The sequence below is a fragment of the Cygnus olor genome, chromosome 5, assembly GCF_009769625.2.
Source record: "Cygnus olor isolate bCygOlo1 chromosome 5, bCygOlo1.pri.v2, whole genome shotgun sequence".
Lineage (NCBI taxonomy): Eukaryota > Metazoa > Chordata > Aves > Anseriformes > Anatidae > Cygnus > Cygnus olor.
Genome location: NC_049173.1, coordinates 30,908,861 through 30,936,494, shown reverse-complemented (window position 1 = coordinate 30,936,494; position 27,634 = coordinate 30,908,861). Strand labels below are relative to the sequence as shown.

General features: G+C 51.4%; 2 protein-coding genes across 6 annotated transcripts; one reads left to right on the top strand and one right to left on the bottom strand.

Moving 5' to 3' along the window:
- On the bottom strand, positions 1–16,061 carry CEND1 (cell cycle exit and neuronal differentiation 1). Of its 2 annotated transcripts, none has more exons than XM_040560307.1 (2): positions 15,908–16,061; positions 1–940 (listed from the first exon to the last, which is right to left on the bottom strand). In XM_040560307.1, the coding sequence occupies exon 2, from the start codon at positions 761–763 to the stop codon at positions 371–373; it is 393 nt and encodes a 130-aa protein (XP_040416241.1). In that variant the 5' UTR covers positions 764–940; positions 15,908–16,061; the 3' UTR covers positions 1–370. The 2 variants fall into 2 exon arrangements, with proteins under 2 accessions (XP_040416241.1, XP_040416243.1); XM_040560309.1 differs by lacking the exon at positions 15,908–16,061 and adding an exon at positions 5,672–5,920.
- LOC121071723 (NACHT, LRR and PYD domains-containing protein 12-like) lies at positions 15,243–27,608 on the top strand. 4 transcript variants are annotated; one of them, XM_040560305.1, is made up of 9 exons: positions 15,243–15,508; positions 15,664–15,763; positions 22,465–22,767; positions 23,274–24,960; positions 25,177–25,266; positions 25,457–25,627; positions 25,830–26,003; positions 26,102–26,269; positions 26,358–27,608. In XM_040560305.1, the coding sequence occupies exons 3-9, from the start codon at positions 22,485–22,487 to the stop codon at positions 26,587–26,589; spliced, it is 2,805 nt and encodes a 934-aa protein (XP_040416239.1). In that variant the 5' UTR covers positions 15,243–15,508; positions 15,664–15,763; positions 22,465–22,484; the 3' UTR covers positions 26,590–27,608. The 4 variants fall into 4 exon arrangements, with proteins under 4 accessions (XP_040416239.1, XP_040416238.1, XP_040416237.1 ...); XM_040560304.1 differs by lacking the exons at positions 15,243–15,508; positions 15,664–15,763 and adding an exon at positions 19,167–19,214; XM_040560303.1 differs by lacking the exons at positions 15,243–15,508; positions 15,664–15,763 and adding an exon at positions 21,954–22,129.
- The last annotated feature ends 26 nt before the right edge of the window (positions 27,609–27,634 follow it).

Here is a 27,634-nt window from a genome sequence, read left to right as displayed (position 1 = left end):
GACAAAGAACACTTTGGACTTGAGAACAGGGGACTGCAAGAGAGGTGGGGGTGTCTCCCAGAGAGGACAGCGGGGAGGGGAGGGGACACCGTCGTTTACACCGATCAGGAGAAGCTGTTATCTATACACAGTGGTATAAGCCAAGATATATTACATGAAAAGAACACACTGAGTGCATGGAGTTACCCACATCGGGTCAAACTGGCACAGTTGTCTTGAACAAGACTCTTGGATTTGCGGTTGGTGTTTGTTGTTGACCTATCTAGCTCGCTCTATATATATAGATATGTATAGAATTTTTCTGCATGCATTTGTCTCAAAAGGAGCTGTACAGCCGGGTTGGGTTTCTCAGCCCACCCTGCCTTGGTCTTCATTTTTTCCGGGCTAGGAACGCCACTCCCACAATCACAGCTAGCGCAGCCACTGCCACTCCTCCGATGATGATCAAGGGCTTCATGTTGTCGAAGATGCTGCCTGGTGACTCCTCGGAGCTGTTTCCCTTGTGGTCAGAGTCAGGGGACTGGCCGGTGGCCTCCTGTGTCTCCGTGGCGGCTGGGCTGGGTTTCAGGTTGCTGTGGTTGTTCACGACGGCAGCATCGCTGCCTGCCTTCTTGGTGGCAGCGGCAGGAGCAGGCTGCTCTTTGGGGGTCTCCTTCTTGTCTGCATTCGTGGCAGGCACGGGGCTGGGCTTTTCTGGCTTTCCAGAGCTGGGGGCCTTGGCGTCGGGTTTGTTTCCACTTCGGACGTTGCCTTTGGAATCCATCCCTACGAGTGCTGTGGGCAGCGACTGGATGCCTCTCACAAGGGGAGCAATCCCAGGTCTTCACCTTTGTCTGGCTGCTGGCTGAAGCAGAGGAGCCACCTGAGAGGGATGGCTTGGAGTGACTGTCTTGGGATGATGTTCACACTGGTGGTGTCCTACCTGGACATGTTACAGCACCTGGAAGAGAAAGCAGAGCATTGAGAGGTGAATGAAGACAGAGCAAGCCAGTGACATCCCAGCTGAAAGCAATGGAGAGGGACAGAAAAACTGGAAAACTGTTGGCTCTTCATGTAGTAACTGTGAGCTGCAGTCAAGGCATCTACTGCAGTGCCTGCACTTGAGAGAACACCAAACATTCACACCAGCCATCGCCTAGTGCTGCCATGGCTATGCTCCACATGAGACAACCCAATCCTAGCCACGTATACAATGCCCTTTGTCAGTGACCAGATGTATTCACTTCCAACCAAATAAATCTTAATTTTCATTTGCTCTCCACAGCTGCCTTCCTCCTGGGTAAGGTAAGAATATCTTGTTCCATGGAGAAGCAGATCTATAGCTCCTCCCTGCCTGTAACTCACACTCTACCCTTCTTGTTTTGCAGCAGTATCTCATGTGAAGTTTAACAACTGGTTAATGTGATCTTGTCTGATACTCTCTATTTAGACAGGGACTGCAGAATTAAAATGGATTAGCTCTTCAATTATCATGGGTATCAGAGCTACAAGGCTGTCAGCAATGCTACTGTAAGGCAAGGTAAGGGCCAGCTGCTGCCAAATGGTGTACTGACTCCAGTGTGTCTGCACGGATTTGCAAAAAAAAATGGATTTCAGTGACTGAGAGTTCTCACTCCTGTCTCCTCCTTGCAGTGGTTAGCTGGGCTCGCCTACAGAGCTGAGCAGGACGCCAGCTGTACTGCAGGTGATTAGCTGGAGCCATTTTCCCCAAGGAGCTGACGAAAGCAGTAAACAGCACGGCTGCATCCCGATAATTCAGCAGGCAGAGCGGGCTTCAAAGGGACAGAAAAAACACAGCAAAAACATCATCCACACCAGCCTCGCTAGGCAGCGGTCTGGGCAGGACGAGGTGGGAGATGGAGCTCCCACAGGCACGTCCCTGCACGCAGGGGAGAAGGAGAGGCGGCTGTGGGCAGCTTGCCATCGGGCTGCCCCCAGCAGCACAGCACCACGGCAGGTTTGGGAAATAGTGAATAAACAGGAGGCAGCAGTCAGATCTGAGTCACCTGCTTCATTACCTCCCCGCTGACCTTCGATGCTGGAGGGGCCTGCTGAGAGTGCTCTGCCTGCTAAGTGAAATACAAGCTTATTAGCTGTCTGGGTTTAGAAATAAAGAGGCTCCTCAAGAACCCCTACAGGTAGATGTTTCTTCCATAATGGCTCAGAGGGCAGATCTCTCCTTTAATGATAGACAGAGAAGGTCCTAGGGTGACAGCAGTGCTTTGTGCTGCTGCCTCTTCAGAGAAATAAGCTAACAAATGCTGTGTTTTAATCTCCATGTAGGCGGAAATGCTGGCCTGGAGGAAACCTACTCAGAAATGCCAGGTTTGGGTTCACAGCAAAACCAAACAACAGTTTCCTGCTTGGGCGAGAAACTGCCCTCTCTCCTGGTCTCCCTGGGAACTGTTTCTTGTGTGATGGCCAGCATCTTCGCCGGTGCTGGTGAACTGGAGCTGACTGGGGGAGCTGCAGCCTTGGAGTCATGCAAGTCCACAGCTCCCATGCTGCATCACGCTTGTGACCTTGATACTAGTATGCCATATACTTCCCCTGAACAGGGAATATTTTCCTGCTCAGGTAAAGCCCTTACAGACCACATCCCAGTCAAGTCAGCTCCTCCCCAGCCTGCCTCCTGCCTATGAAAGCTGATGTTCTGGATGACACCAAAAATTTAACTTGAAATTTGAATTAAAATCCAACTGAAGAGCAAAGTTCTGAGCTGCAGCCTCAGAATGGGGATACACAATATGCAAGAGATGTCCATCAGCATCTCAGTGAAATTAAATAACACGTGCTAAGCTCCAGGCAAGGGTAGCCAGATCACTTCCAGTACCCAAGCTAGCCCTGGCATCTGTCTGTACTGTCATGCTCAAGTCATGCTGAACACATCCACACTATCGTAGCCCTACTGAAAACTCAGTCCCTTCATACAAAGGTTAGGATGACTCTCAGCCATCAGAAAGGTTGGTAGTTAGACCAGGAGAGAGATCTCAGCTCTCCCTGTAGCATGGCGATAGGACGTGCACTTCCAGAAGGCTTTTCACTGACCCTCCTTACACACCTCCCTTAGGGCAAATGAGTTTTAGCTGAGCAGTTATTCGGTGAGATGGGGCCTGAAGTCTCCAAAAGACATTAGATGATCCAAGCTGGCCAGCTTTGAAGTAAATAATTGAAAAGAGACAAATAATCCGCACCCAGGGCTTAAGCAGGGTAGTTGCTAGTCTTCCCTTGAATTTGCCATTCAGTCTAGCTCCAAGCTCTATCCAGGGGAAATAAATAAATAAATAAATCAGACCAGCTCTTCACTCAGTTAAAAAAACAGCAAATTCCCACGTAGCTGCTCTACACGTGCCATGTCTACTATGGGTGTCCTTCCAAACTACCTCCACTCTCCCCTCATGCTTCACTGAAGATGTATCAGCTCTAATAAATAACTCACAGGTAACAGTGAGGGATTTTATTGGAGTTTAGGGATGAGATCAATAATTTCAATATGCACATTGTAGCATACAAACACCACTGCAGGTGCTCACCAAGCTTAAGACCTTCTCTGTGGCCTGGGTCTTGGTGGGTAAGCATATGCACTTTGTCAGGAGCAAGGATATTTTACCTTCCTTGCTCGCTTGTAGTATCTCTGTCAATGCCACCTGCCTCACCTTTTCCTTCCTAGTGCCTCCAAAGACCATTCATAACTTTCTGCTCAGTACATCCAGAGCCATATTCCTACATGCTATGGTTCCACAGCCACTCACAAGGCACTGCTCCTCAGGTTTGGGAGAAATTTATCCTCAATTTACATCTGGTCCAATGATGACACAGACCACAAAGAAATAGAAAGGCCTACAACGGGAGCAGGCTTTGAGTTTAAAGCAGGGAGAGTCAGATTCATCGTAACATAAATATGAAATTACCTACTTAGTGTCTTTCAAATCATTTAGCTGGGCTGCTCGCACATTGTGCAGTCATAGGATGCTCCCATTAAATGTTTGCTGCTTTCCCTAGGAAAGCTATACGCAGCCCATGGTTTTGTACAGAAGTGGGGTGTGTGTGTAAATTGTGGAATGAGAAAATTCACCTCTTTGCTGAGAAATGGGGACTGTGAGCAGTGCAGATACCTTGGATTACCCATTCCCTCTCCCCCATGCCCTGACTGACCAGATCTGGACTCCAGACTCCTTGGAGCTGTTTTTCCTCAGAGCATCCCCTGTGCCATGGTCCCTGTCCCGTGACCATGCCCTGCACCATCACTAACAGCTCACTAAAGAATTTCTTGATTTCTGAGTGAGTTTTCACTAAAAGCAATGCAAGCTCCTTATGCTAATAAGAAAAGGTTTTAAAAGCGTTAAAAAACAAACTAAACTAAAAAATAAAAAAATAAAAAATCAATATCAGCAGTTCTTAAGTGTGCATGTGAAAGGCCTTCTGACAGCAGTTTGCCACCAGTGGGACTAGCCGCCAGGAAGCTTTGTCCTGCAGTCCTTGTTGGACTATGTGAACATGTTGAACACATTTTGCATTTATTTGTTTCTGCCAAGCCAGACTCCAAATGTAGCATAATCTGCACATCCTGCAAAATTGATCCCAAAGCTGTCAGTATCCGTCAGGCTCTCTGACCTTCTCTCATGTCTTCTCCAGTCAACAACCCCTTGCCTCATCTGCTTGTCCAGCCAGGAAAGCAGCAGAGAAAGGACAAAGCAAACACCTCTGGCCCCTTGCAATGCACTGGGTACTGATTTAAAGAAATCATCCGTGCCTTCTTGAAACCCAGTTAACAAGAAAGAAACCTTGTCCTCACTCCCCCTCCCTTGCAGGCACTTCCAGCTATGTCTGCACAAAGCATTAAAATCTGGGCCACAGATCTGCCCAGCACCTTTCCAAACCCTTTGGCTTGGTCAGGATGATGCTGTCAAACAGCATCGAGCAGCTCAAGCACCCCTTCTGCCCCCGGTGGCAGTGGCACTGCTAGCAGGGTTAGCATCCTGCTGGCTTGCAGTCACCAGTAGCTGTCATCCTCCTCCTCCAGACCCAGGGCACTCATCCTGAGCAGCTCATCCTCTTTCAGCAAGGCTCTTAATCCTCCTCGGGGTGTTATCAGCTGCCTCCCAGACTCCCTACCTTGGGAATCATACATTTCCTTTTGGCTCTCCTTCCCCTTTCCAGTCCTGTGCTTTCGAGGGCACGAGTGTGCTCATTTTCAAACACTTCTGTAGCACCTTTCTTTTCCACCCGATGTGGGTGTTCCTCATTTTCAAAAAGATTAAGTCTGTGTGAGTGCACTGCTGTGAGGGTTTTTCTCCTCCTCCCATTCCCTCATTCATTCCATCACACAAAGTTTTTCTCTAATGGCCAGTCTCTCCACCTTTGCTCTTTCTTCTCCATAGCCGATCACATCTACTTATTCCTCCCTTGCTGCCTCTGCCTGTCTACCCATTCCTCCCCCTTCCAGCTCCCTCCCTGCCTCCCACACAGATAGCAGCAGCACTGGAGAATAGGGCTTTTTGAGAAACAGGCTTTGTTCCCTCCCTCCCCCGATGCTATTTCTTTGTTTAACAATTTTTGCCATTTCAGAGAGTTTTCCACTTGCTGGCAGCCAATGAGCTCCTCCCCAGGCTGGGAAGGGGGAGCAGAGACCATGACACCAGCAATTAAGGAGAAAAAGGAACAGACAAACCTTCCAAATTCCTGCAGCACACAGCCACCACGCTCCTCCTGGGCTGGTTCTAGTTCCTGCATTAAGGCCAGGTCAGTACAGACTGATCAGTTGCAATGAGCTGGTCCCATCCAAAGCAACAGGGGAAGGCAGAGCTTTCCCTGGCTCCTTGAAGTGCACCTTTTTGCCTCCCCATCAAATTAGCAAATGCATCTATTCATCTGCCTCCTGTGTGTGTAGATGAAATGCTGCATCAGTTCTGCACCAAATGGAGCAGATGAGTCACTGCTAGCTTCACTGTGAGGTATCACCAATAGGTTCTGTTCCCTCTGTGGAGACTCGCCTCATTCCTGAGCCCTATAATCATCCCCTTGCTATTTCAAATTAGAAAGAAAACCCAGCAGTTTTGCAAGGAGGAGCAGTTGCTGCAGGGTGTGGTGGGAAGCTGCACCCCACAGACGTGCGTGGGGTCACAGCAGTGCTGAGCACAGGTTCACACGTGGAGTTTCCCACCCACACTTCATGAAAAAGCAAACCATTTCCACTGGGTCCCCAAATGCCACACTGACTCAGACCGTTGTAGCCTGTCAGCAGGTAACAATTCAGCTGACACAGTGGGGTCATGCATCTGAATTTATACTTGTGACCAAAAGGGCTGACCCACAAACTCCAGGTGTGCTGCAATTGAAAACATTAGCCTCAGAAATAGCTACTGGCCATGCCTGACCTCCAGCAATGCCATACCAAGAGAGCCACGCTTGGCAGAAAAGACCTTAAAAATCCTCAAATCTTATTCCTTAACCTCCCCTCCAGTTCTTTGTCATCCTTACCTGTCTGGAAAAGAAATGCCTAAAGGTTTGCCTTTTTGGGACAAAGAAAAAGTGATAAGTACCAAAACCCCATTCTCTCTACCCCTAGTTAAGTAGCATGACCTGTGTTGGCTTTTGGGTGATGAATTAATTGGGTCCGTAGGGCTAGACAAGTATTAATGCTTCTCCCTGCCCCATCTCCACTGTCAGCCACCAAACCCCTCCGCCTGGAGCAGCAGAACCATGGCAAGGACCAAGCAGCAGCTCCACACTGCTTGGGCCAGGCATGGCAAGCAGTTTGCTCAGCGCTAGCTCTCAAGGGACAGAGGTCTTCTGCGAGGAAATGAGATGTGCAGCCAAGGCTGCCCACGGTTCCCTCTGACACGATATAGCTGGAAGTGAGCTGAGAGCAGCCAGCAGTGCTGCGGAGACGTGCTGCGTGGGTCCCTCATTCCCGAAGCTAAGGGACAGCTCTGAACATGAGAGCACAGCACTCAGAGACCTCATCATATCCTTCAGTTAATTGCTCTTAGACCTGCACAGAAAAACATTTTCGGTGTGTGAGATAGATGCCGAACACCAATTAGTTTCAAGAGCTTCCCAGACACCGTTGGCAGGTTTTTTTGTTTGTTTGTTTGTTTGTTTGTTTTTCAGCTGCCATACCTGCATTTGGCCATTTAAGATCAAATCAGATTTCTAAGGAACAGAAAATGGCCCTCTTCTCAGATAGATCCTCCCTTTGGCGAGTGCAATTTGCACCTGCCAAAAGCAGCTCACAGGACTGAATTACCATCACAGGTTCACGCACCAGCTGGTAGGTGAAGAGCAGGTAATTTTAGCCTGAAGTCTGCAGATTTTGTTCCTGTGGCAGACCGTGCACATAAACAGGGAAGTTAGAATTTGGCCACTTCAAAGAGGCACTTGAAAATATAACTTCCCCAAAAGGGGAAAAAAATCCAAAACAAAAAGCGGCATTGCTCTGAGTACAAAAGGTAAGGCACCTATGAGATGAAACAGCTGAGGGACCAAGCTGTTAGAAAATGGTGGTGTTTCTGGGGGGATCAAGTGCTGACACTGGCTTTGTGTGACCTCTGCACTTCCCAACCTCTCTCCTTCACTGCCTCATGGAAATTGATTCAATGTCATATCAGAGGCTGAGCTCACCTGTGCAAGACCCTGTGGTGGTTTTACTCGGCTGGGCGGCCGAGCTCCACCACAACCGCTCTCTCACTCCCCCTCCTCAAAGAGGAATGGGGAGAAAATACGATGAAAAGGGCTCAAGGGTTGAGATAAGGACGAGGAGATCGCACAGTAATTATCGTGACGGGCAAAACAGACTCGGCATAGGGAGATAGTAAGATTTATTGCTAACTAACAAGCTAGAGAAGTGAGAAACAAAGGAAATAAACCAAAAGCACCTTCCCCCCCATCCACCCTCTTCCACCTCCTCCCCCCGAGCGGCACAGGGGAACGGGGGAATGGGGGTTATGGTCAGTCTATAGCGCTTCTTCTCCACTGCTCCTTTTCGGTCACTCTCGTCCCCTGTGCTGTGGGGTCCCTCCCACGGGATGCAGTCCTTGCTGAACTGATCCAGCATGGGCTGCCCACAGGCAGCAGCTCTTCAAGAACTGCTCCAGATATGGGTCCGTACCATGGGGTCCATCCCTCAGGAGAGAACTGCTCCAACCTGGATCCCCCATGGGCAGCAGCTCCTGCCAGGTCACCTGCTCCTGCGTGGTCTCCTCTCCACGGGCTGCAGGTCCGGCCCGGAATCTGCTCCGGCAGAGGTCTTCCACAGGCCGCAGCCTCCGTCGGTGCAGGTCCACCTGGTCCACCGTGGTCTCCTCCACAGGCTGCAGGGTGGAACCCTGCTCCACCGTGGTACTCCATGGGCTGCAGGGAGACAGCCTGCTTCACCATGGTCCTCACCACAGGCCGCAGGAGACTTCTGCTCCAGTGCCTGGAGCACTTCTCCCCCTCCTTCTTCACTGACCTTGGTGCCTGCAAGGCTGTTCCTCACTCCTCTCACTCTCCCAGCTGCTGTGTGTGGCGCAGCGTTTTTTTTTTCCCCTGTCTTAAATATGCTCTCACAGAGGTGCAAAACAACATCACTTATTGGCTCAGCTCTGGTCAGCAGTGGGGCCCTTACCAAACATGGGCCAGCTTCTAGATCCTTCTCACAGAAGCCACCCCTATGGCCCCCTGCTACCAAAACCTTGCCACGTAAACCCAGTACAGACCCTCAATGGAAGAAAGCATGGCCATGTTGAGCATTACCATCACCAAAGAGGTCTTGGCTGAGGTGGCCAAAGGAAAATCAGCTGGAGCACCTGGCTAAGATCAGCTCATGATGTGCTGATGAAAGTGCCAAATAAAAGATAGCCTATCCTGACAAGTCTTCCATGGAGACAGCTGATGTTACTGGCCACAGGGCAATGCTGGTTCATTGCCACTTGTCATCTTCTAGCAGCAGAAGAAATAGGCTGCAGTCAAGAACATTGCCCTGGAGAAAGGGATTATTTCAGAGAGCCATGGGAGTGGGGTTTGGGGTGCTGGTCCTCAGGTCCTGAAGCTCAAGATCACTCTCACCTCCCTTTCTTCTCCCAAAAATTGTCCATTGCCAAATCTCCCCATGAACCAAAGTGGCTTGGAGGTGAGTTAAGAAAAAGAGGGGGCATAGGCCAAAGTGACCAGCCTGCAGGAGGGAGTGAAGTCCTGTCTATCTCCAGTGAACGTCACATAGGAAAGCATCAAAATCCCACCTTAAAAAAAAATAAAAATCAGGAGGATTTGTCCCTCCACAGCTACTAAGGACAGGGCTGGAACCACTTCAGACATTTTAAGGTAGAAATTAGAATCAGCTTGCTGACTCACAGCCAGGCTAGCATTACCTTTTTCCCCATGGGATTCACCTTGAAAACCCACTGGCTCAGACACAGCACCTCTGCTATCCTCTGCGGACATTGGCTCAGCCAAGAGTTTGTATCAGCCACCAGCACATCCCACCACCTCTGGACACCCAAGGAGAAGCATCACATCTTCACGCTTTTCCTGCTAGTCACCCGAGCCGTTCAATAGACTTTTGTCTCATGCCCCTCCCCGAGACATCCTAGGAACCCGCTCACCTCTTCCACCGAGGCAGCTTGTCCTCAGCCTGCAATCAAGCCGGACGGCTGGTGTGATGGGGAAGGAACAAATTGGGAAGGAACAAACTGGGAAGGAATAATTGGTCTGTGGGAGGCTGAGCTCATGCAGCAGCTGTGCTCAGCAGGAAGCAAGGAGGCCTCCTTTCCCATGTTGCCTCCTAACTTTTGCACACCTAGACCTTGGCTCCTTGTAAACACCACTGCACCACCACCAAAAGTGGTAGAGATATTCCTGTAGCATGGTGGAAGGAGGTCCTTCCCCTCTGCTCTGCCCATCCATCAGGTTAAAGCCAACAACAATCGTCAAGGCTGGCCTGATGATTCATGCTGGATCAGCAGGTCCGCAGAGGGACTCAGTGTGACATTAGGGAAAAGAGTCCAAAGATAGGCAAGGTTTTTCCCCATGGAAGTGAAGAGCTGCTGGTGGCTCCAAGGGGACCACACTTGGGATACTGACCTTCTTCTCTAACCCCTGAGTAATGCAGCCTGGGGAGCCTTGGGAAGCGCCCTGGGGACGTGTGCCTGTTTCCCTGCTGTACTAGGGGGATTCAGCAGGGCTGGAAGGAGCTGGATGCAGCTCTCTACCCCATCCCAGTCTCCTCCCGTGACTCTGGGCAGCTTCAACCCTCCAGCACCCTATAGCACAAATGGTCCTTCTCCCCCTTTTTGAGCTGCTGTGGCAATAGACACATTAAGGGTGGCGAGGTGCCCTACAAGCATCTAAGATAAGTGACGGCAGCGTAGCGTGACTAAGCCTTTTCCTATCTCCAAGAGGTGCCGTGGTGATGGATGAGGTAATGCAGTACCTCTCAGTATTGCCATAAATATTGGAAGGGCTTTACGTAAGAAGTTTGTGTTGTTTGGCTGGCATCTCCCCAGGGAGGTTTTTATTTCTATTTTGGACCCTCATCGCTGACGCAATGCACAGCAAATGTGATAAAAACGCAGCGCAGATGCAACCTTAGCAGGAATCGCTTCCCATAGATGCTTTTTAACAGCCCCGGTGCATCACGACCAAGCTGTGCAGGGAGACAGCTGTGCTCGCCAGCCCTCCCGAAGCAAAGCCTCAGAGACAGCAGCGCCAAGTTACAGCAAACGCCACTGACCCACTTCACTCTGATGAAATATTTATGAGTCCTTTTCCCAACCCGCCGTTTGCTACTCCCCGCATCCCTCCCCTCATCCCTTTCAAATAAGCCCTTTCAATCTTGACGTGGAGAGTGTCAGAGAGCTGAAAGTGTTTTAACAGGCAGCAGCAGCTTCAAATCAAAGCAAAGCCTCTGCTCCACGGCTGCGTCAGTCCTGCAGCTGCACCGAGACCCAAAATCCGATGGCCCTTGAGCCTTGCTGGATCTGTGCCACCAGTGCCACCTCTCCCCTAGCCTGGGAGGACACCCTGGTGCTCAGAAACTGCATTATACCCAGCACCAAGGCAGGGTATGGGAACAGGAGGGGCTTGCACAGCCCCGCAAAACTGTCCTTATCCAGCATCTGCAAAGGGACCAGGATGCAGACCTGAGCAACTGAGCAACTGCAGAGAGACCGGGCAGAGCCCCAGCTTGCAGCCCGCACACCAACGTCCTCTCAGAGGATGCTGACACAGCCTGGCCACGCTTCTCACGTGGGTGACGCAGCATTTCGGATCCCCACACAGCTTCCAGACACAGTGGCCAGCCCTGATGCACTCCTGCCAGCAGCAGCCCGGGTGCTGCTGGATGGTCCCCAGCCTCCATGGGAGATGACATCTGAACTGGGCATCACTCCTGCAAGCCACACTTGCCCTGATCCCAAAGCTCTCGCCACAACAGACGTGGCAGACATTTTATTCTTGGAGATGGAGTTTTGCACTGAAAAGAGACACAGCATGCTACCTCAAAGGGCTTTATTTTTTTTTTAATTAAAAAAAAAAATCCAAATCACAGCTCTCTTCTCTTACCCTGTTTGAAAATAATTCAAAAAATAAAAATAAAAAGAGGTATAAACCCTGTCCTTCAACCTGCAGTGCCAAGAGGAAAGGGAGGCTGGCTGCTGTCCCACCCTGCCTTTCTCTGGGAGTACAGGGGACTCACCACATATCTCCTGCCACACCATCCACATGATTCCCACCCAGGGCACCTCACAGCCACAAACCCATCCATTTCTCTGTGGCATCATGGGCTGGAGAGCACTTAGTTCAGTTCAGCTTCCTGCCCATCATTCTATTAAAAATGCACAGGCTGCTGCCAAAAAAAAAAAAAAAAAAAAAAAACCCTGGCAAATGCACTCCCTCCCTCCTCCATCCCTGGTCCCAAAGGGGCACGGATTGTCCAGACCACTCACTGCCTGGTGCCCTGAGCTGGTACACACACAAAAGCAAGACAAAACCCTCTTCTTGTGGCCTGGCTTGCAGCTGCCCCAGGACATAGTGGGAACAGGGAAAGCAGCACCAAAACAGCCGCAAGAAATAAAAGATTTTGTCTTGGACTCTTTATTGCATTAGACCCATTGTGCACCCAACTTGCCATAGGCAGGAGAAGTCACACATGGCAGAGCTGTCACCTTCCTGGTCACCTACTCAGGTGCCACCAGCCCTCACGTGCAGCTGAAATAGCTGTGCTCTCAGCCACAGTTTACAGCAAAACCATTTCTAGAATAAAAATCTGACAATACTTTGCTGTGACTAGGTTGGAAATAGGCCTTGTGCTGCACAGCCCAGACTTTCAGGGTCATGGCACAGCACACAGACCCCCAGAGAGGGGCCAAGATAACCAGAAGAGTTTCAGAGCATCTCGCTTGGCTGTGTTCTGCCCTAGCTTTAACCTGGGGCTTGTCCCCGCCTTGGACGCAGAGTCAAACGTTGCTTTTCATTTCATATCTCCATTTTTCTAGTGGAAAAAAACATAGTTCTTACCACTCAAAACCACAAGGTATCAGAACCCAAGCCTTTCCCTGATGCAAGGCTGAGCACCGCTCACCCCAAGACAGAAGTCTGGGGGAAACAAAGGAAGTGCTTTCCAGCCAGGATGGTTTCCTTTCACAGCATTATTTGGCAGGACACGGGATTGAAGCCCTGGGAGCAGTTTCAAGAGGGAACAACTCAGGAGACGCAGCAGAAGATGCTCAGCCAGCAGTGTGGACCTCAGCCATCACCCAGCCAGCCTGATGGGCATGCTTCTGGGCACATCCTGCTGAAACCCGTGCCCTCAGTCTGTGTGACCAAAGCCTGCATCCCACACTGCTATAGCACGCCTGTATCCTACCCTGGGCAGCTCCCCTTGTCTCAGCTTTCTGCCACACTTGGTGTTCTGCAAGCATGCTCATTTTGTTTTTTTATCGTGCTTTTCCAGCCCTCTTGGAGCCAAGCAAGTCAATACCAGCAGCTCAGTGGCACCGGGGAAAAGTTGCTGCACTGAAAGGTGCACGTCCCTTGCCAGGAACAAGCCAGCACCTCCTGTGAGATCTGCAGGGAGGACACCAGAGCATGAAAGCCCAATCTGAAGCTGACCCAGCAGCCTCCCATTGCAGCACTGCTACCGGGAAGCCACTTACTGACCTTTCAACCCCAGCTTCACAGCTCTGCACCCCCACCTCCATCACCTGGAGGTCACCACATTTTGCTCTGCTCAGCCTCACGCTCAGGGAGCTGCTTGCTCCATGACGGAGGTTACTGCCACCCCAAAAAACCTCAGGTCTCCCCAGGGAATAGCTGAGCAATTCCCCATTGCATCCCTCCTGACACGCAGGCAGGGACCACGGGGCAAGTCTCCGTTCTCTGCATTACACTGGCTTTGCAATGCCATCTCAGGAATAACGTTGTCAGCAAATGTTTTCTGCCTCCTTGCCACCTCTCAGAGAAGAGCGGACACCTTGCTGTCCCCACCACAAAGCCCAGTTTTTCACCTTGAACCTTCCAGCACTTGAGAAGCTGCCTTAGCCAAGAGGACAGGTGTTTCCAAATCAGGGTGCTGCCCCTCTCAAGGATCCAGGAGCTAGCACCCGGATGCAAAAAGTCAGATTTCCTAATAAATCATCCAAGCACATTCAACTCCTCCAAGCTTTGCAGTTCTGCCTTTCTGGATTTTATTTTGGTGTGTGTGTGTGTGTGGTATGCAATGTGCCAATGGTGCATGTTACCCTCCCAGTGCTGCTGTTAAGGCCCCATCCTGACAGTCAGCAAGTACCATTTCTCGCTCAAATGCAACAGAGAAGCAGAAAATAAAAAGAAAATAATCAAAAAAAAAGAAAAAAAAAAGAAAGGGCCGCCTCTGACACAGTAAAATATCCCCAGGCACTGCAGTAAGCAGCAGCAGATTTGACAGCTCTCTTAATCTTATGGGCACCCTGACGAATCCTTCTGATGGATGCGGGACTGCACCAGGTTCTCCTGCCATCACCCCCTTTGCATCTCAGCTATGGCCAGTGAAGAGATCACAAACGTGCAAATGCAGCGAGGTCTGAATCTCACGGCCTGCAGATCTGCAGGCATCAGCCTAAAAACTGTTGCTTTGCAGCTGAAATGTAAAAAGCCACTGCAGGCGGACAGGGGATAATTCAGCAGGGACCTTCTGGGGAGGCTCCTAGCGCCCTGCAGGGAAATGCCCACCACCAAAACCCGAGCACTCTCCTGTCCCTCCCTGCCACCTGCAGAAGCTGGATAGGATCGGGGAAGGACACCCCAAGTACATCCTGCATAGAAAGGCTTGCTCAGAGCTGTCCAACCCCCATCCCCCCCCACCACGGATGGGGCCAGCACACCCGGGCAAGCCCACGGTTGTGGCTGTCTGCCAGCCAAGGGATGAATACATGCATTCAGAGGAATTCTGGATTTTTCTCCCACTGTTCTGCAGCAATACCATGGGTGAGGGGCTAGTTTTCGGTGCTGTGGCTAAGGAAAGATGGAAACTGCTGAAGGTCACAGCTGTGAAGGTCAGACTTTGGAGGTCAGTCCCGAGACAGAGCAGGGAGCTCCATCCAGCTACGTCCATCCTCCCTCTCCCGACAGCATCCTGCCCAAGCCCCACCCAGGAAAACTGGGCTGCCATCAGGCTTCTTTCTTTCACCCCACTGCTGAAGTTTTTCCCAGGCTGACCTTGATTCCCAGGTAAAAATCAGGTTCCTTCCCCCACCTGATGGTCACTGAGACCCCGGACAGGAGCAGGGAACAAATCAACAGGTCAGTGCAAACGTATGGGGCACAGATGCACACAGGGGCAAGGACAGACCAACATGCCCAAGACTTCCCCCTTGCATTTCATGCCTGCTGTACACACTGTGAGGCAGAAGCCCAGGTCTGGTGTCCTCCTCCCCCTGCTCATTTGGTGCACTCTTCTCCCCAAAGCCCGAAATAGGCAGCCTTGCCTTTCAGCTCTCCATTTTGTGCTTATTCTATTTATTTTGGGCAGGTTTTCCTTTGTAAAAAGCTTTCCAGCACAAAGCAGGGGAGTATATCAAAGGCTATCCATTTGTAATCAAAGATGTTCGCCCCCCCTTTGTCCCCCCCCCAACAACCCACAGCTTCTAACACAGAAAACAAGGCAGCAGCAGCGCTCGCTTTGCATAGCCTCCTGCCTCAGGATTGCAAGTGATTAAACAGACTTTTAACGCATCGACACAGAGCAAAGGGCGAGTGAATAACACCGTGCGGGCAGACAGGAGAGGAAACCCAGCTGGAAGCCTGCTGAAAGCCTTCCAGGGAGGTTTGCAGTTTTCCTGCCGAGACCGAAGTGCTGCAGCGACCTCCTCCTGCCCGTACCATTTCCGGGACACAGTCAGCTCTGGTTTTCCATGCCCGGAGCCAGCTCTGTCTCCGGAACAGCACCAGGTCCCCAGCCTCCATCCCGGGGCTGCAGCTTCCCCAGAGGCTGGAAGCAGGGAGCTCAGTCCTGGTGAGGCCAGCCTGGTGCATCGTGCGGAGGCTGCGGCAGGTACGCGGAGGCCGGCGGGTTCTGCCTTTGCGGAAATGCCTCCTCCTCTGGCTGCCTGACCTTCAGGGAGCAGGAGGAAAGGTGTGGGGAAAGGGGCTGCCTAGAGCCACCCGCCCTCGCTGCTTTGGGTTAAAAACATCATTATTTGTTAACGGGGAGAAAAAAACACACGGGCGGGCGCTCTCGCTCCCGGCATGGCAGCCCCTGGCCTCCATCACACGCAGCTGCAGAGAGGCGGACACTCACCTTGAGCAGGTAGATCTGCGTGGCTGTCTGGCTGAGCCACCCCGCAGCACAGACACTGCACAGCTCTTGGATGATAGCGAGGGACCCCGGCAGCTCTGCCCCTTCCCCAGTGCTGGCGGGCATGGGGGGAAAAGCAGCAGCAGCAGCCCTTACCTCCTGTCCTCCGGCCCTACGAGTCGCACCTCGGAGCTGGCTCTTGCGCAGAGAAGAGGGAGGGAGGCAGAGGAAGGGGGGGGGGGGGTGGAAAAAACTTGGGAGTTTCCCACAATGCAGCTCTGCAGACTGCAGGAAGATGGAGAGCAGGGGAGGGGGGAGGATGCTCCAATAGGGCAGGAAGGGCTGGGACTGTGGAGGGGGACGGGATGAGAGGGGGGTAGGGGGAATAAGGCATGCCAGCTCTGTCTCACATCCCCATTTCTCAGGGCTGAGCAATTTGGTGCTGTCCCTGCAGCATTGAGCACCCTGTCTGCTCCTCTGCTCCTCCAAACCCCACCTGGGTTTGCAGCAAGTTGTAGCCACAAACAGGGGAAAATGTACTGGGGAGAATGGGAGGGGGGCAGCCTGGTAATCTGGGATTTTTCTGTGCATAGAGAAGGCGGGGGGGGAGGATCTGGGGGCTTATGGCACCAGGATAAAGGATTTCTGAGAATGATGATCCCACAAGGGGTGGCAAGCTGTCTTGCCAGAGATATTGTGCACAGTGCAGGGGAGGAAGTTAAAACGCTGTGTAACGAGGTGGGTTTGTGCCAGCTCTTCTTCCCTTCTCCCTGAATCCTCCCAGTTTAAAAGCAAGCGGCCGCCCCTCTGCTGCCCCAGCCCCCATCTCCTCCAGCCACAGTCCTCACACTCACATCTCTGGGCTCAAACCTTGCTTTTACCCATGGCCAGGTCCTGGGACTGTCTATGGCTCTTTCAGCTTGATTTGCTCGGGAAATAAGGGCTGCAGTGCTTGTCCATCTTTCTCCATACAGTTATGTAGGACCCACTGACAAGCTTAATGTGATTTTGCAGGGAGCCTGGGCATTTTAAGAGATTTTACTCCTGCAAGTTGTAGGAAGAGGGGCCAATATGCACAGGTTGGCTATGCTGGTGTGCATCTCAGCTATATCAGCGTGCCTAAAAAAATACCCAGACTGCTTAAATCCCACTTTAAAGAAAAAAACATCTGCCCACATTTGAAGCAAACATTAAACAAATAGCGGGTGAGCATAAGAGAAAGCAGAGTGCCAGCACAGCAAGCAGTGCTTCAGCTCAAGATGCAGCAAGGTGAAAGCAGCTCCTTCAAGGTCAGATGGAAACTGGAACTGTAAAAACCATGCTGATGATTTTTCCTCCTCCCCTGGGCTCACAGCATGCAGGGACAAGAACATCCCTGGCTCTGGGGAGCCCCTGCTGTAAGCTCCACTGCTGTTCCTGGGAGCACAGGGGCTCAGCAGCAGCAGCAGCATCCTTAGGAAGGAACAGGATGTGCCCTGGGCTTCCCGAGGGATGCAGCTGTTCCCAGACCTATCTGATGCCCAGTGGGCTGGAGGATGGCACAATAGGAAGCTCTGAGCAGGGCAGCCAGGCTGGGTGGGTACAGGAAAAAGGAGCTTGTATGTACCCTTGTTTTTAGTGCTGTCTGCTGTATGGATTTTAATTCTGTATTATAGGTAGCTTATAAAATTATTTTAGGTTAGAAAAGAGCCTTGAGATCATCAATTCAATCATCATAACATTGCCAAGTCTACATCTTTTTCTTGAACCTCTCAGGTGTATATTTAATCTTATTTTTAGTCTGTTTCTGGGAGGGGCGTTGCACCTATGCTACAGCAAATTTTTTTTCTGGCCTTAACTCTAGGAAAGACCTTAGCCCTATCTTGTAACCTCACTTCTAATCCTCTTCCTAATTCTACTTCCTGCTTGGACCTTAGGCCTGTGCTGTAGGTTTCATATAGTAACTGTAGTACTTCATGTCATAACTGGCTAGCTCTGCAATAATCATATGTATAAGCATGTTACCTCTAGAGTGTATTATGATTACAATAATTGACAAAACTTTGCAAAAATGCAATTAACTGGTTAGCAGGATATATTAAGGGGTACAAAGCAGCATTTCTCTCAGTCTCTGTTCTTTAAAAAGCTTTTCTGGATGCCTCCCCCTAATCTTTTGAAAATGATGGATGGTTCCCCCTCCACACCTAGTTAGCCATGTGTTTGCTGTTAGCATGAGCAAGATTATAATCATTGTAATTGCATGTATGTATATGCTTAATCCACAATTCTGTCTTTAATTAAATACTTCTAGCACTTAGCTTCTCTCTCTCTATTTCAAACTTGTTTTTTTTTTTTCCTTGTTTGATTCCTTCCCCTACCCCATTCCCAAATTCTTCCTGCATCTGCCTCATTTAAGGGACCATTATAGGATTTAGCATCTCTGTCACTATTCTAGCTGCTTCACTGCAACTTCTTGTCCCTTGAGGCTGATCCTGTAAATGAATAAACCCAACATCATCATGTTATTATAATTTTAGAGCATTTTTCTAACGCTGTAGCAGACTCTCCAGCCTGGGTGGATCCATCCATGCCATGATTCTCTGGGTTCCCTTGAGAGCTGTAACAGTTCTTATTCTCGGATCCTAAATTATTATTATTGCATTAAGGAGTTAGACCAAGCTAAGCAAGACCACATCAGGGCACAGGTTAGATATCTAATCATGAAAAATCCTATTGCAGGAATTACTGACTACTCCAGTTAAACTGAAATAAAACAAAGCTCCAGACAGGCAAAATCTGGCAGCTGAGGCTTGTTTAGTTACCTCTACACACAGCTAGTGGCCTGGTTTGTGAGCCAGTGCTGTGTTCACTGTTCTTCATCTCTCGTCATCTACCAAAGGCAGGTTACCTTCTTGAGTCCAGCAAGGATGCTGCAAACCCTCCTGTGTCTCAAGACTGCAGCAGTTAAACTGAGCCAGCTGATCTGGCTTATTAAAATATTTATGTATTTTTTTCAGTCTTCCCATGTGCTTTAACATGCATTACATATATCTTCTTTCCATTATCTTTCTGAGCTTACCAGAAATATCATTTTTGTTTCCTGCCATATGTTTTCTATCTCCCTTTCTCCAACCACACCTCCCTATTTTATTCCATTATTTAAAAAAATAAATAAATAAATCACAGTCCAAGAAGAGATGCAAAGGGTTCTGCTTAGATGTTTCTTCTTTTAATAACGTCTGTACTCTTAGTGGGTGTGAGTTTTTGATAGTTTCCATGCTACTTGCTCTCCTATTCTATTAATAGCAGCACAGAAGACTATTTTTCCCTGCTCATATCTAGTGTTTTCATTGATGAAGTGTACCTCTGGTTTATTACTAGTACACCTGTATCCACAGCCAATGATTGCAGCTGGGTTTTTTTCTCAACAGTGTGATCTGCAGCTTGTTCAGGCAGGGCAGGATTGAGATCTGGTCATTGTAAGGTCTGTATGGAAACTCTTCGACCAATTAATATTAATTAATTGATACCAAGTAATATTAATTAAAATCAATATTAAGTAATACAAAGTAATATTTATTAATATTAATAAATACCAATTAATATTAATATTAATACCAATTAATGTTAATATTCAGTTGCCTGGGCAACTGAAAGGACAACTACCTGAAAGGACATTGTAGTGAGGAGCATGTAGGTCTCTGTTCTCAGGTGACAAGTTACTGGACATGAGGAAACAGCCTCAAGTTGTGCCAGGGGAGGTTTAGATTGGATGCCAGGATTAATTTCTTCACCGAAGGGGCTGGTAGGCATTGGAACATGCTGCCAAGGGAGGTGGTGGCCTGTCCCTGGAGGTATTCAACACATGGTTTAATGGTGGACTTGGTAGTGTTAGGTGATGGTTAGGCTTGATCTTAAGGGTCTTTTCCAACCCAAGTGATTCTATAACTAATTTTTCAGCTCTCTAGAAGCAGCTGATGAGGAAGTTCCTATTGAAATTTCTGGTACTGGCTGTTTTGGTGCAGAGGCTTTTAGAGCAGCATTTTCCCACTACTTTGGTGCATCATCATGTCCCTTGCTCCACCTCCACTCCAGAGGCTTAACCAGGAAATTCCATGATGGTCTGTATCCTGGTTTCAGCTGGAATAGAGTTAATTTTCTTCCTCATAGCTGGTATGGTTCTGTATTTCAGATTTAGAATGAGAATAATGCTATAACACACTGATGTTTTAGTACTTGCCAAGCAGTGTTCACACAGCCAGGGACTTTCCAGCTTCTGGGGCTGCTCTGCCAGCGAGGAGGCTGGGGGTGCACCAGGAACAGGCAGGGGGCAGAACCAGGACAGCTGACCCACACTGGCCAGAGGGACATTCCACACCATACGACATCATGCTGAACAATAAAACTGGTGGGGTTGGCTGGGGTGAGTGGTGACACTGCTCGGGGCTGGGCTGGGCATTGGTCAGCGGGTGGTGAGCGATTGCACTGCGCATCACTTGCTTTGTATATTCTTTTATCATTGCTATTATCATTATTTTCCCTTCCTTTTCTGTCCTATTAAGCTGTCTTTATCTCAACCCACAGGTTTTCACCTTTTCTGTCTGATTCTCCCCCATCCCGCTGTGGGGGTGGGGGGACATGAGTGAACAGCTGTGTAGTGCTCAGCTGCCTGCTGGGTTAAACCACAACAGCCTGCTGATACCAGCAGAGTTATGGGCATGCTGCCGTTATAAATTAAATCCCCCTAACGGTGTTCTGAGTTGGGCTTGATCAGAAAAAGCTTTGATTTCATGCAAACCCTAACCATTCTTGCACCTCTCTCTTCCTGTCTCACCAATGGTAATTCCTAGTAGGTAGCCAGGGCTTGCACTTAATTGTGCCTCTTCCAAATGGACTTCAAATCCTATTTCATCTTTTAATTTTAAAAGTTGGATGACTCTCGCTTCTTCTGCAGCTCTGGTTGCTGGAGTATATGCTGGTATATGGATGCATCCATATAAGATGGTGATTTTTCTTTTTTCTTTGGAGACAACAGTTTGAACATGTTTCTGAAGTAAGCCTGTGTCCTGCAAGTACGTTGGGAAGCCCCTGTAGTGCCAGCACAGGGTTTTAATCCCTTCTGTCCAAATGCAAGAGCAACACTGAAAAAATGATTCTTCAATAAGTGGGATGGTGGTGAAATGGTTGAACCTATAATTGAAAACCACTTGTTGTCTTCTGGTAACTTAGCAATAACCACTGGCACACTCCCTAAAATAGGAGCCGTTCTCATGGTGAACATGTTTATTTGGCAGTACTCCACCGTTGTTTGCCAGGATTTTCTGTCAGCCTTGCTAATGGACCACAGTGAAAAATTAGGTTTATAATTTCTAAAAAAACAATGACATTGTTTTCAAAATTTGTTGAAAATTTTACTCAGAGCAGTCTCACCTTCTTTAGGACCACAAGTATTTGTCCAGAGGACTGGCAGGTGCCATTACTTCAGCTTTGGCACCGGATTTTCCACAGGATTGATCCTCCTGGGATGGCTGTTTCCAGTACACTGTATCTGTCTCTGTTAAAGCTTGTTTCTGTCATCTGACCCTTTATGATGGCCTTTTCCTGTTTTCTGCATTACTTATACAAAAATCCATTTCTTCTGATGTGCTACCACTACCATTGCCATTTCCAGCCACCCCCTACTCCTCTGCTTTGTTGTCTGCCCCCCTCATTACTGAAAGGTTTCCTCTGCTGCACCTCCCTGTCCAGGAGAGCTGTTAGGTGAGAACAACAGCTGCTGTTGTTCCCAGCTTCTTTTTCCTTTCTGTCCATACATATCATCCCAGTAACCATCTTCCCTCACAGCTCCCAGTCTAATTCTCAATTTTGCACAGCTATTTTTAATTTCTCTATCCTAATCTCTTTTGGCAATCATCTAAACTCAGTTTCACACTTCCTGTGATCAGATCCCCTTGTGAGGTCCCCCTTGCTCCAGGGTGGAAACCGCAGTAGGCAGTAGCAACCCCCTGCAGCTTCCTTCTTCTTCCAGCTGCTGCGGGGCCAGCACAGAAGCCCCCAGCTTTAGAAGGGGCCAGGAGCAGGGGCCCAGCCCTCCCTGCCCCTGTCCCTGTGTGCAGCCTGGTGCTGGGGCAGGAGGAAGTGTGTGCTGGATGCGCAGGCGCCTTTCAAAAATGACGCCCTGCTTATATGCATCATTGGGCATTGCCTGGGTCCTTCCGGCACATCCCCGCTGCAGGAGGAGCACATGGCGGCATGGCTAGCTGGGGGACCAGGGGTTTACCTGTCGCCCCCCAGCACCAGCCCCATGTGCTGCTGGGCTGAGCACTGTTCTGCTCTTGGCTATAAGGCTCCTGCAGTGTCCTGGCCAGCCAGGTGGGCACAGCCCCAGGGAAAGCACAGGTTGGTCTCCATGGCTTGTACCTCCAGTGCTGCGCCATGCCACTGGGTGATATCCTGGGTGCTTGTCCCCTACGGTTTGCTGCCTTTCTGCATAGGCGTTTCTCCTCTTGAATCTCTGAGCCAGCAGCTATCCCCGTCTCAGCAACCCTTCCCCTCCCTTGCATATACAGCTGCGGGTGAAGTTCACACCACTACCCCTACCCTGGCACTTTCTGAATGGCCGTGAGACTGAGTCTTCCGTACCAGCCCAGCTGCTTTTAGTGCTTATGTGTTCTCAGGCATGTCCCAGAACAATGGGAAGAGAGCGCTGACTTCCAAGCCTTGTTTTTTTGCAGGTGATTTTCCATATCCTGTGATGGCAGGAGAAGGGAGTGCGTTCACCGTCCTCTTAGGTGCACTGGAAGGTCTCACACTTGAAGGCTTCCAAGAGTTCAAGACAAAGTTGTCGCGTGTTCATACCGAAGGAGGCTGGAATATCCCTGAGGATGTGCTGGTGGAGGCCACGCACCCTTCCACACTTGTCAAATGCATGGGCAACAGCTACGGGGAAGATGCCGCCGTGGACATCGCCATTGGGTTGTTTGAGGAGATGAACCAGAGAGACCTTGCTGAAAAAATCCTGGATGAGAAGGTGAAGGGTAAGGAACTGGGAAAAACTTTGATTTTCTTTGTCTTTTGAGTTCTGGAGACAGACAAAAGTGTGTAAAAGAGCAGGTTTCAGCTCTGTGATGAGGCTGGAAAGGTGAAGGTGTCCCACTGATCCTGCCAGGTTCCCACTGCACCCTTCCCCTTAAGGGAGTGGTGGGACCAGCAGCAGAGAGAGGACCACGGTGATAAGGACGGGGATGCCTGGAAGGGGCAAGTGGTGCTTCTTCAAGCAGTTCTTGCAGCCCAGAAGACCTAGGTTGCCAGATGGGTTCCTAGCTGGGGACACAGGGGGACACTTTGGGGACGTTCCCATTAAAAATTCCCAGAAAAATAAAGGCGGCTTGATGGGTGGCATGTAGGAAATGCATAACTGAATTTTGCATTGAGGCAGGCCATTGAAACAAATGTCCCACACTGTTGGTGTGTCAGGAGCACAGTTGTGCTGGTCAGGAAGTTTGGCTCACTTTGGCACTGACTCTGCTTCTCTCTGATGTAGAGTACAAGCAGAAGTACAGAGAGCACGTGGCCAGAGAGTTCCTCCGGTACAAAGAGCTGAACTCCTGCCTAGGGGAGAACCTGTCCGTGAGCAGCCGCTACACTGCCCTGACTATCGCCAAGAAGCCTTGGAGCCAGCGCGGAGGTGAGCCTGAAGGTGCAGATGTCAGCTGGGGATGTGCCGACACCACCACCGCTGTCACCGCGCAGACACTGTTTAAACCTGATGAAGATGGGCAAACACCACAGACTGTGGTGCTGGTGGGTGCCCCAGGCATGGGGAAGACGATGATGGTCAGGAAGATGATGGTGGAGTGGGTGGAAGGGGCCCTCTACATGCAGTTTGACTATGTCTTCTGCATAGACTGCAAGGAGCTTTCCCTTTCCAAACAAGTGAGTGTGTTGGACCTGGTTTCAAAATGCTGCCCTCACCAGCGAATACCAGCTGGAAGTATCCTGGAGAATCAGGAGAAGGTCTTGTTCATCTTTGATGGCTTCGAGGCCCTGGGGTTCCCTTTGGCTCAGCCCAAAGATGAGCTGAGCTCTGACCCCAGGGAAGCAAAGCCACTGGAAACCACGCTGATGAGCTTGCTCAAGAGGACTGTTCTCCCTGCATCCTCTTTGCTCATCACCACAAGGCCAACGGCTCTTCAAAACCTGGGGCGGTGCCTGGAGGGTGAGTGTTACGTGGAAATCTTGGGCTTCTCGGCAGCTGCAAGGGAGGAGTATTTTCACAGGTACTTCAAGAATGACAATAAAGCAGATGTGGCCTTCAGGTTCACCAGGGGAAATGAGACCCTCTATAGCTTGTGCGTCATCCCCATCATGAGCTGGACCATCTGCACCATCCTTGAGCAAGAGCTTTACAAGAAGAACAACCTTCTTGAGTGCTCCAAGGCCACCACGTGGATGGGCATGTTCTACCTCTCCTGGTTAATGAATTGCAGAGGCAGCAATGCCCAGCAGTACCTGCAGCAGTTCCTGCGCAAGCTTTGCTCCTTGGCTGCTGATGGCATCTGGAAACACAAGGTCCTCTTTGAGGAAAGGGAAATCAAGGACTGTGGCTTGGACTGGCCAGACCTTCTCTCCCTCTTCCTCAACGAGAAAAGCCTGAAGAAAGGCGTAGACCAAGGCAATGTCTACAGCTTCACTCACCTGCATCTCCATGAGTTTTTTGCGGCTATGTTTTATGTCCTGGATGATGATGAGGAAACTGTCAGTGACCCAGAGGCCCCTGCAAAGAATGTAAATACATTGTTAGAAAGCTACAGCAAATCTAGGAAGGATTTGAACTTAACAATTCGGTTCCTGTTTGGTCTGGTAAACCCCAAATCAATAGAGTACGCAGGTGAAAGAATCGGGTGCAGAATTTCACCACGAGCTCGGGAAGATCTTCTGAGGTGGCTTCAGACAAGACACAGAGGCCTTTCCCATCGCAGTGAAGCTATGATGATTAAGGAGTTGGACACTTTCCACTTTTTGTTCGAGATGAATGAAAAAAGCTTTGCGCAGAATGTGTTGGGAGGTTTCACAGGAATAGATTTGCACGACATCAAGCTGACGCCATACGACCAGATGGCTCTTTGTTTCTGCATTAAGCAGTGGGATGGACTGGACAGTGTCACCCTCCGGAGCTGCTCCTTCCACCAGCAGCAGTGCAGGGAGGAGCCGGCCACAGTCTTGCCTTGGTGAGTACCGCCGCTCTGCTCCAGTGGCCAAAATGACAGAGATTTCCCCTTCTCCATCATAAAGAAGGGTTTTGGAAGCTGAAATGGTGAACGCCTCTTTCCATCCGAACACCACCATGTCTCTTCACTAGTGGTTTAGCCCCTTGGTGGAGGGTTTTACTTATTCTTGGGGAGAATCATGGGAGATTATGGACATACCTGTCCCCTCGTTCCCAGGCAGCACCCATGGCAGGAGGAGCTGTGCTCTCCTCTGCACCCACTCTGCCAGGCACTGGGGCACGCGGACAGCTCACTGCAGAACCTCAGGTATGGGGCCTGCCCCTGGGCGCTGGGTGGCCACCTCCGTCCATCCCTGCTCAGGGGGTGCTGATGGGGAAGGGCTGGAACCCATGCGGGAGGGTGAGGGCAGCCTCTCCATGCTGGTGGCCAGCCATGGGATTGGTGGCTGCTGTCCCTCCGTGCTGGCTGGCTGGCTTCTCTGCTGCTCTCCCCACAGGCTGCAGTGGTGTGGATTGACAGAGGGTGGCTGCAAGGCCCTGGGGATGCTGCTGGCCACTCACCCCAGCCTGGTCTGCCTGGAGCTGGGCGATGGAGCACTGGGTGACAGCGGCGTGCGGCTGCTCTGTACTGGGCTGCGGCAGCCTGGCTGCCAACTGCGCATCCTACGGTGAGCGGCACTGGGAACGCTGTGTCCCTGGCAGGTCCCTGTGGACACATCCCAGGCTTGGGGAGCAGAGGGCTGGGGATGTGCCCAACAATGTCGTGCAGGCTGGCCTTGTCCCTCTGTCCCACTGACAGCGGGCTGGGGATGGCCACTGCAATGGGGTGTGGCATGGGAGGACCGGTGCCGATGAGGCTCTCTCCCGCAGGCTGCGGTACACCCGCATGACCAGCGCCTGCTGCCAGGACCTCGCTGCAGTGCTGGGCACCAGCCCACACCTGGAGGAGCTGGACCTGTCCTTCAACACAGGACTGCGGGATGCCGGCGTACAGCTGCTGTGCGAGGGGCTCCGGGATCACGCCTGCCAGTTGCGGGTGCTGCGGTAAGGGCATGCAGTACTGGCTGTGCTCCTGTGCAGCCCGAGCAGCTCCAGCACTGCCGGTACATCCCCACCACTGCTGTCTCTCCTTGGACCTGCAGGCTGGGGAGCTGCCACCTGACGGGCACCTGCTGCCAGGCCCTGGCCACGCACCTTGGGGAGAGCTGCAGCCTGAGCTGCCTGGACCTGAGCGACACCGAGCTGGGAGCCGGGGCAGTGCTGCTGCTGCGGCAGCTCAGGCATCCTGCCTGCCCGCTGCAGGCACTGGGGTGAGCCCTGCCACGCGTACCACGGGGAGACTCTCAGGTGCCCCCTTCACCTCCGGTACTGAGGCTTCTTCTTTCCTTCCAATGCAAGGCTGACTGTGTCGGCGCTGAATGAGGATGCACTGCAGGAGCTGGTTGCACTGCGAAAGCTGAAGCCCAGCCTGAAGATCGGAGACCTCCTGGAGCATGACACACCACAGGAGGGAGCTATGTCCCGGTTACCCTTCCAGCGGGGGGTCTGGGAAGGCAAGGGGAGGCTGGGGGGGCGGAAGGCACTCCTCTCCTCGCGGGCGGCTCCACCCAGCAGCAGGAACCACTGCTGACTCAGTTATGGATACTGAGGAAGGGGAAACATCCCTGGGACGCGCCGTGACCTTCCCTCGGCCTGTTCTCCTGGCGGGGAAAGTGTGCAGCTCTGGGGCCAAAGGAAGGCCCCGGGGCCAGGCCCTGGGCTCTTCCCCGTCCTTCCCACATGCCCAGAGCCGTGGGGATGTGCCTGCAGGCCCAGCTCTGCCCCGTGGCCCTGAGGGACGGACGATGGACCCAGGAGAGAGAGAGGCGCCGGTGCTGGGAGCGAGGTTCCAAGCACTTGGGGGCTTTAATCGGAAAGAGCGCTGCGCAGAGAAAGGCCATGCTGAAAAACTTCACAAGGACCCTGTCATGACCTTGGGGAATGGGTGCGGGCGGGCTGATGGAGCCGTTTCTGCAGCGTGCTGAGGGCTGGGCAGGGACGGGTGCCCCCCATAGGCACGGCCACCCCTCCCTGGGGCCGGAGCCCCCTCTTGCAGCCATGTCCCCAGGGTCTCCTCACGGCGCTGTCCCCAGGGTGCTGACATCAACGTCGTCATAGCCCGTGTTCCCGTGGGGCTGCTCTGGGGCGTCCCCGCTGTGGGGAGCAGGGGGCTCCTCCGGCACGGCTGCAGCATCGTCGTAGCCATCCGGGGGGCCGTGCCCAGGCTGGGCTGGAGGGGCTGCACCAGGCATGGAGGGGCCGGGGCTGAGGATGCAGCTGCAAGGGCCGTGTGCCCTCACCTCCCCAGCACCACTGCTTGGCCGCAGCCCCTCTCCTTGGGTCCCCTGTGCCTTTCAGTCCCTACCGAGTTCCCCTTCCTCTACCTGGGATTGCTCCGGGGTTGCTCTCCTCCTTGTACCCATCCCAGTTGTCATCCAGCAACTTCATGCCTGAGCCCTTGGACAGGGAGCCTGCGGTGGAGAATGGGGTACTGGGTGCTCGGCCAGAGATGTGGAAAGCCCCAGGCTCCAGGGACGACCGTGCTCCCACCTGTGCGGCTGGGCACCTCCTGGTACTCGGGCATCAGGCTGTAATCCAGCTCCTCGTACACAACCTAGACACACAGCGTAGACCTT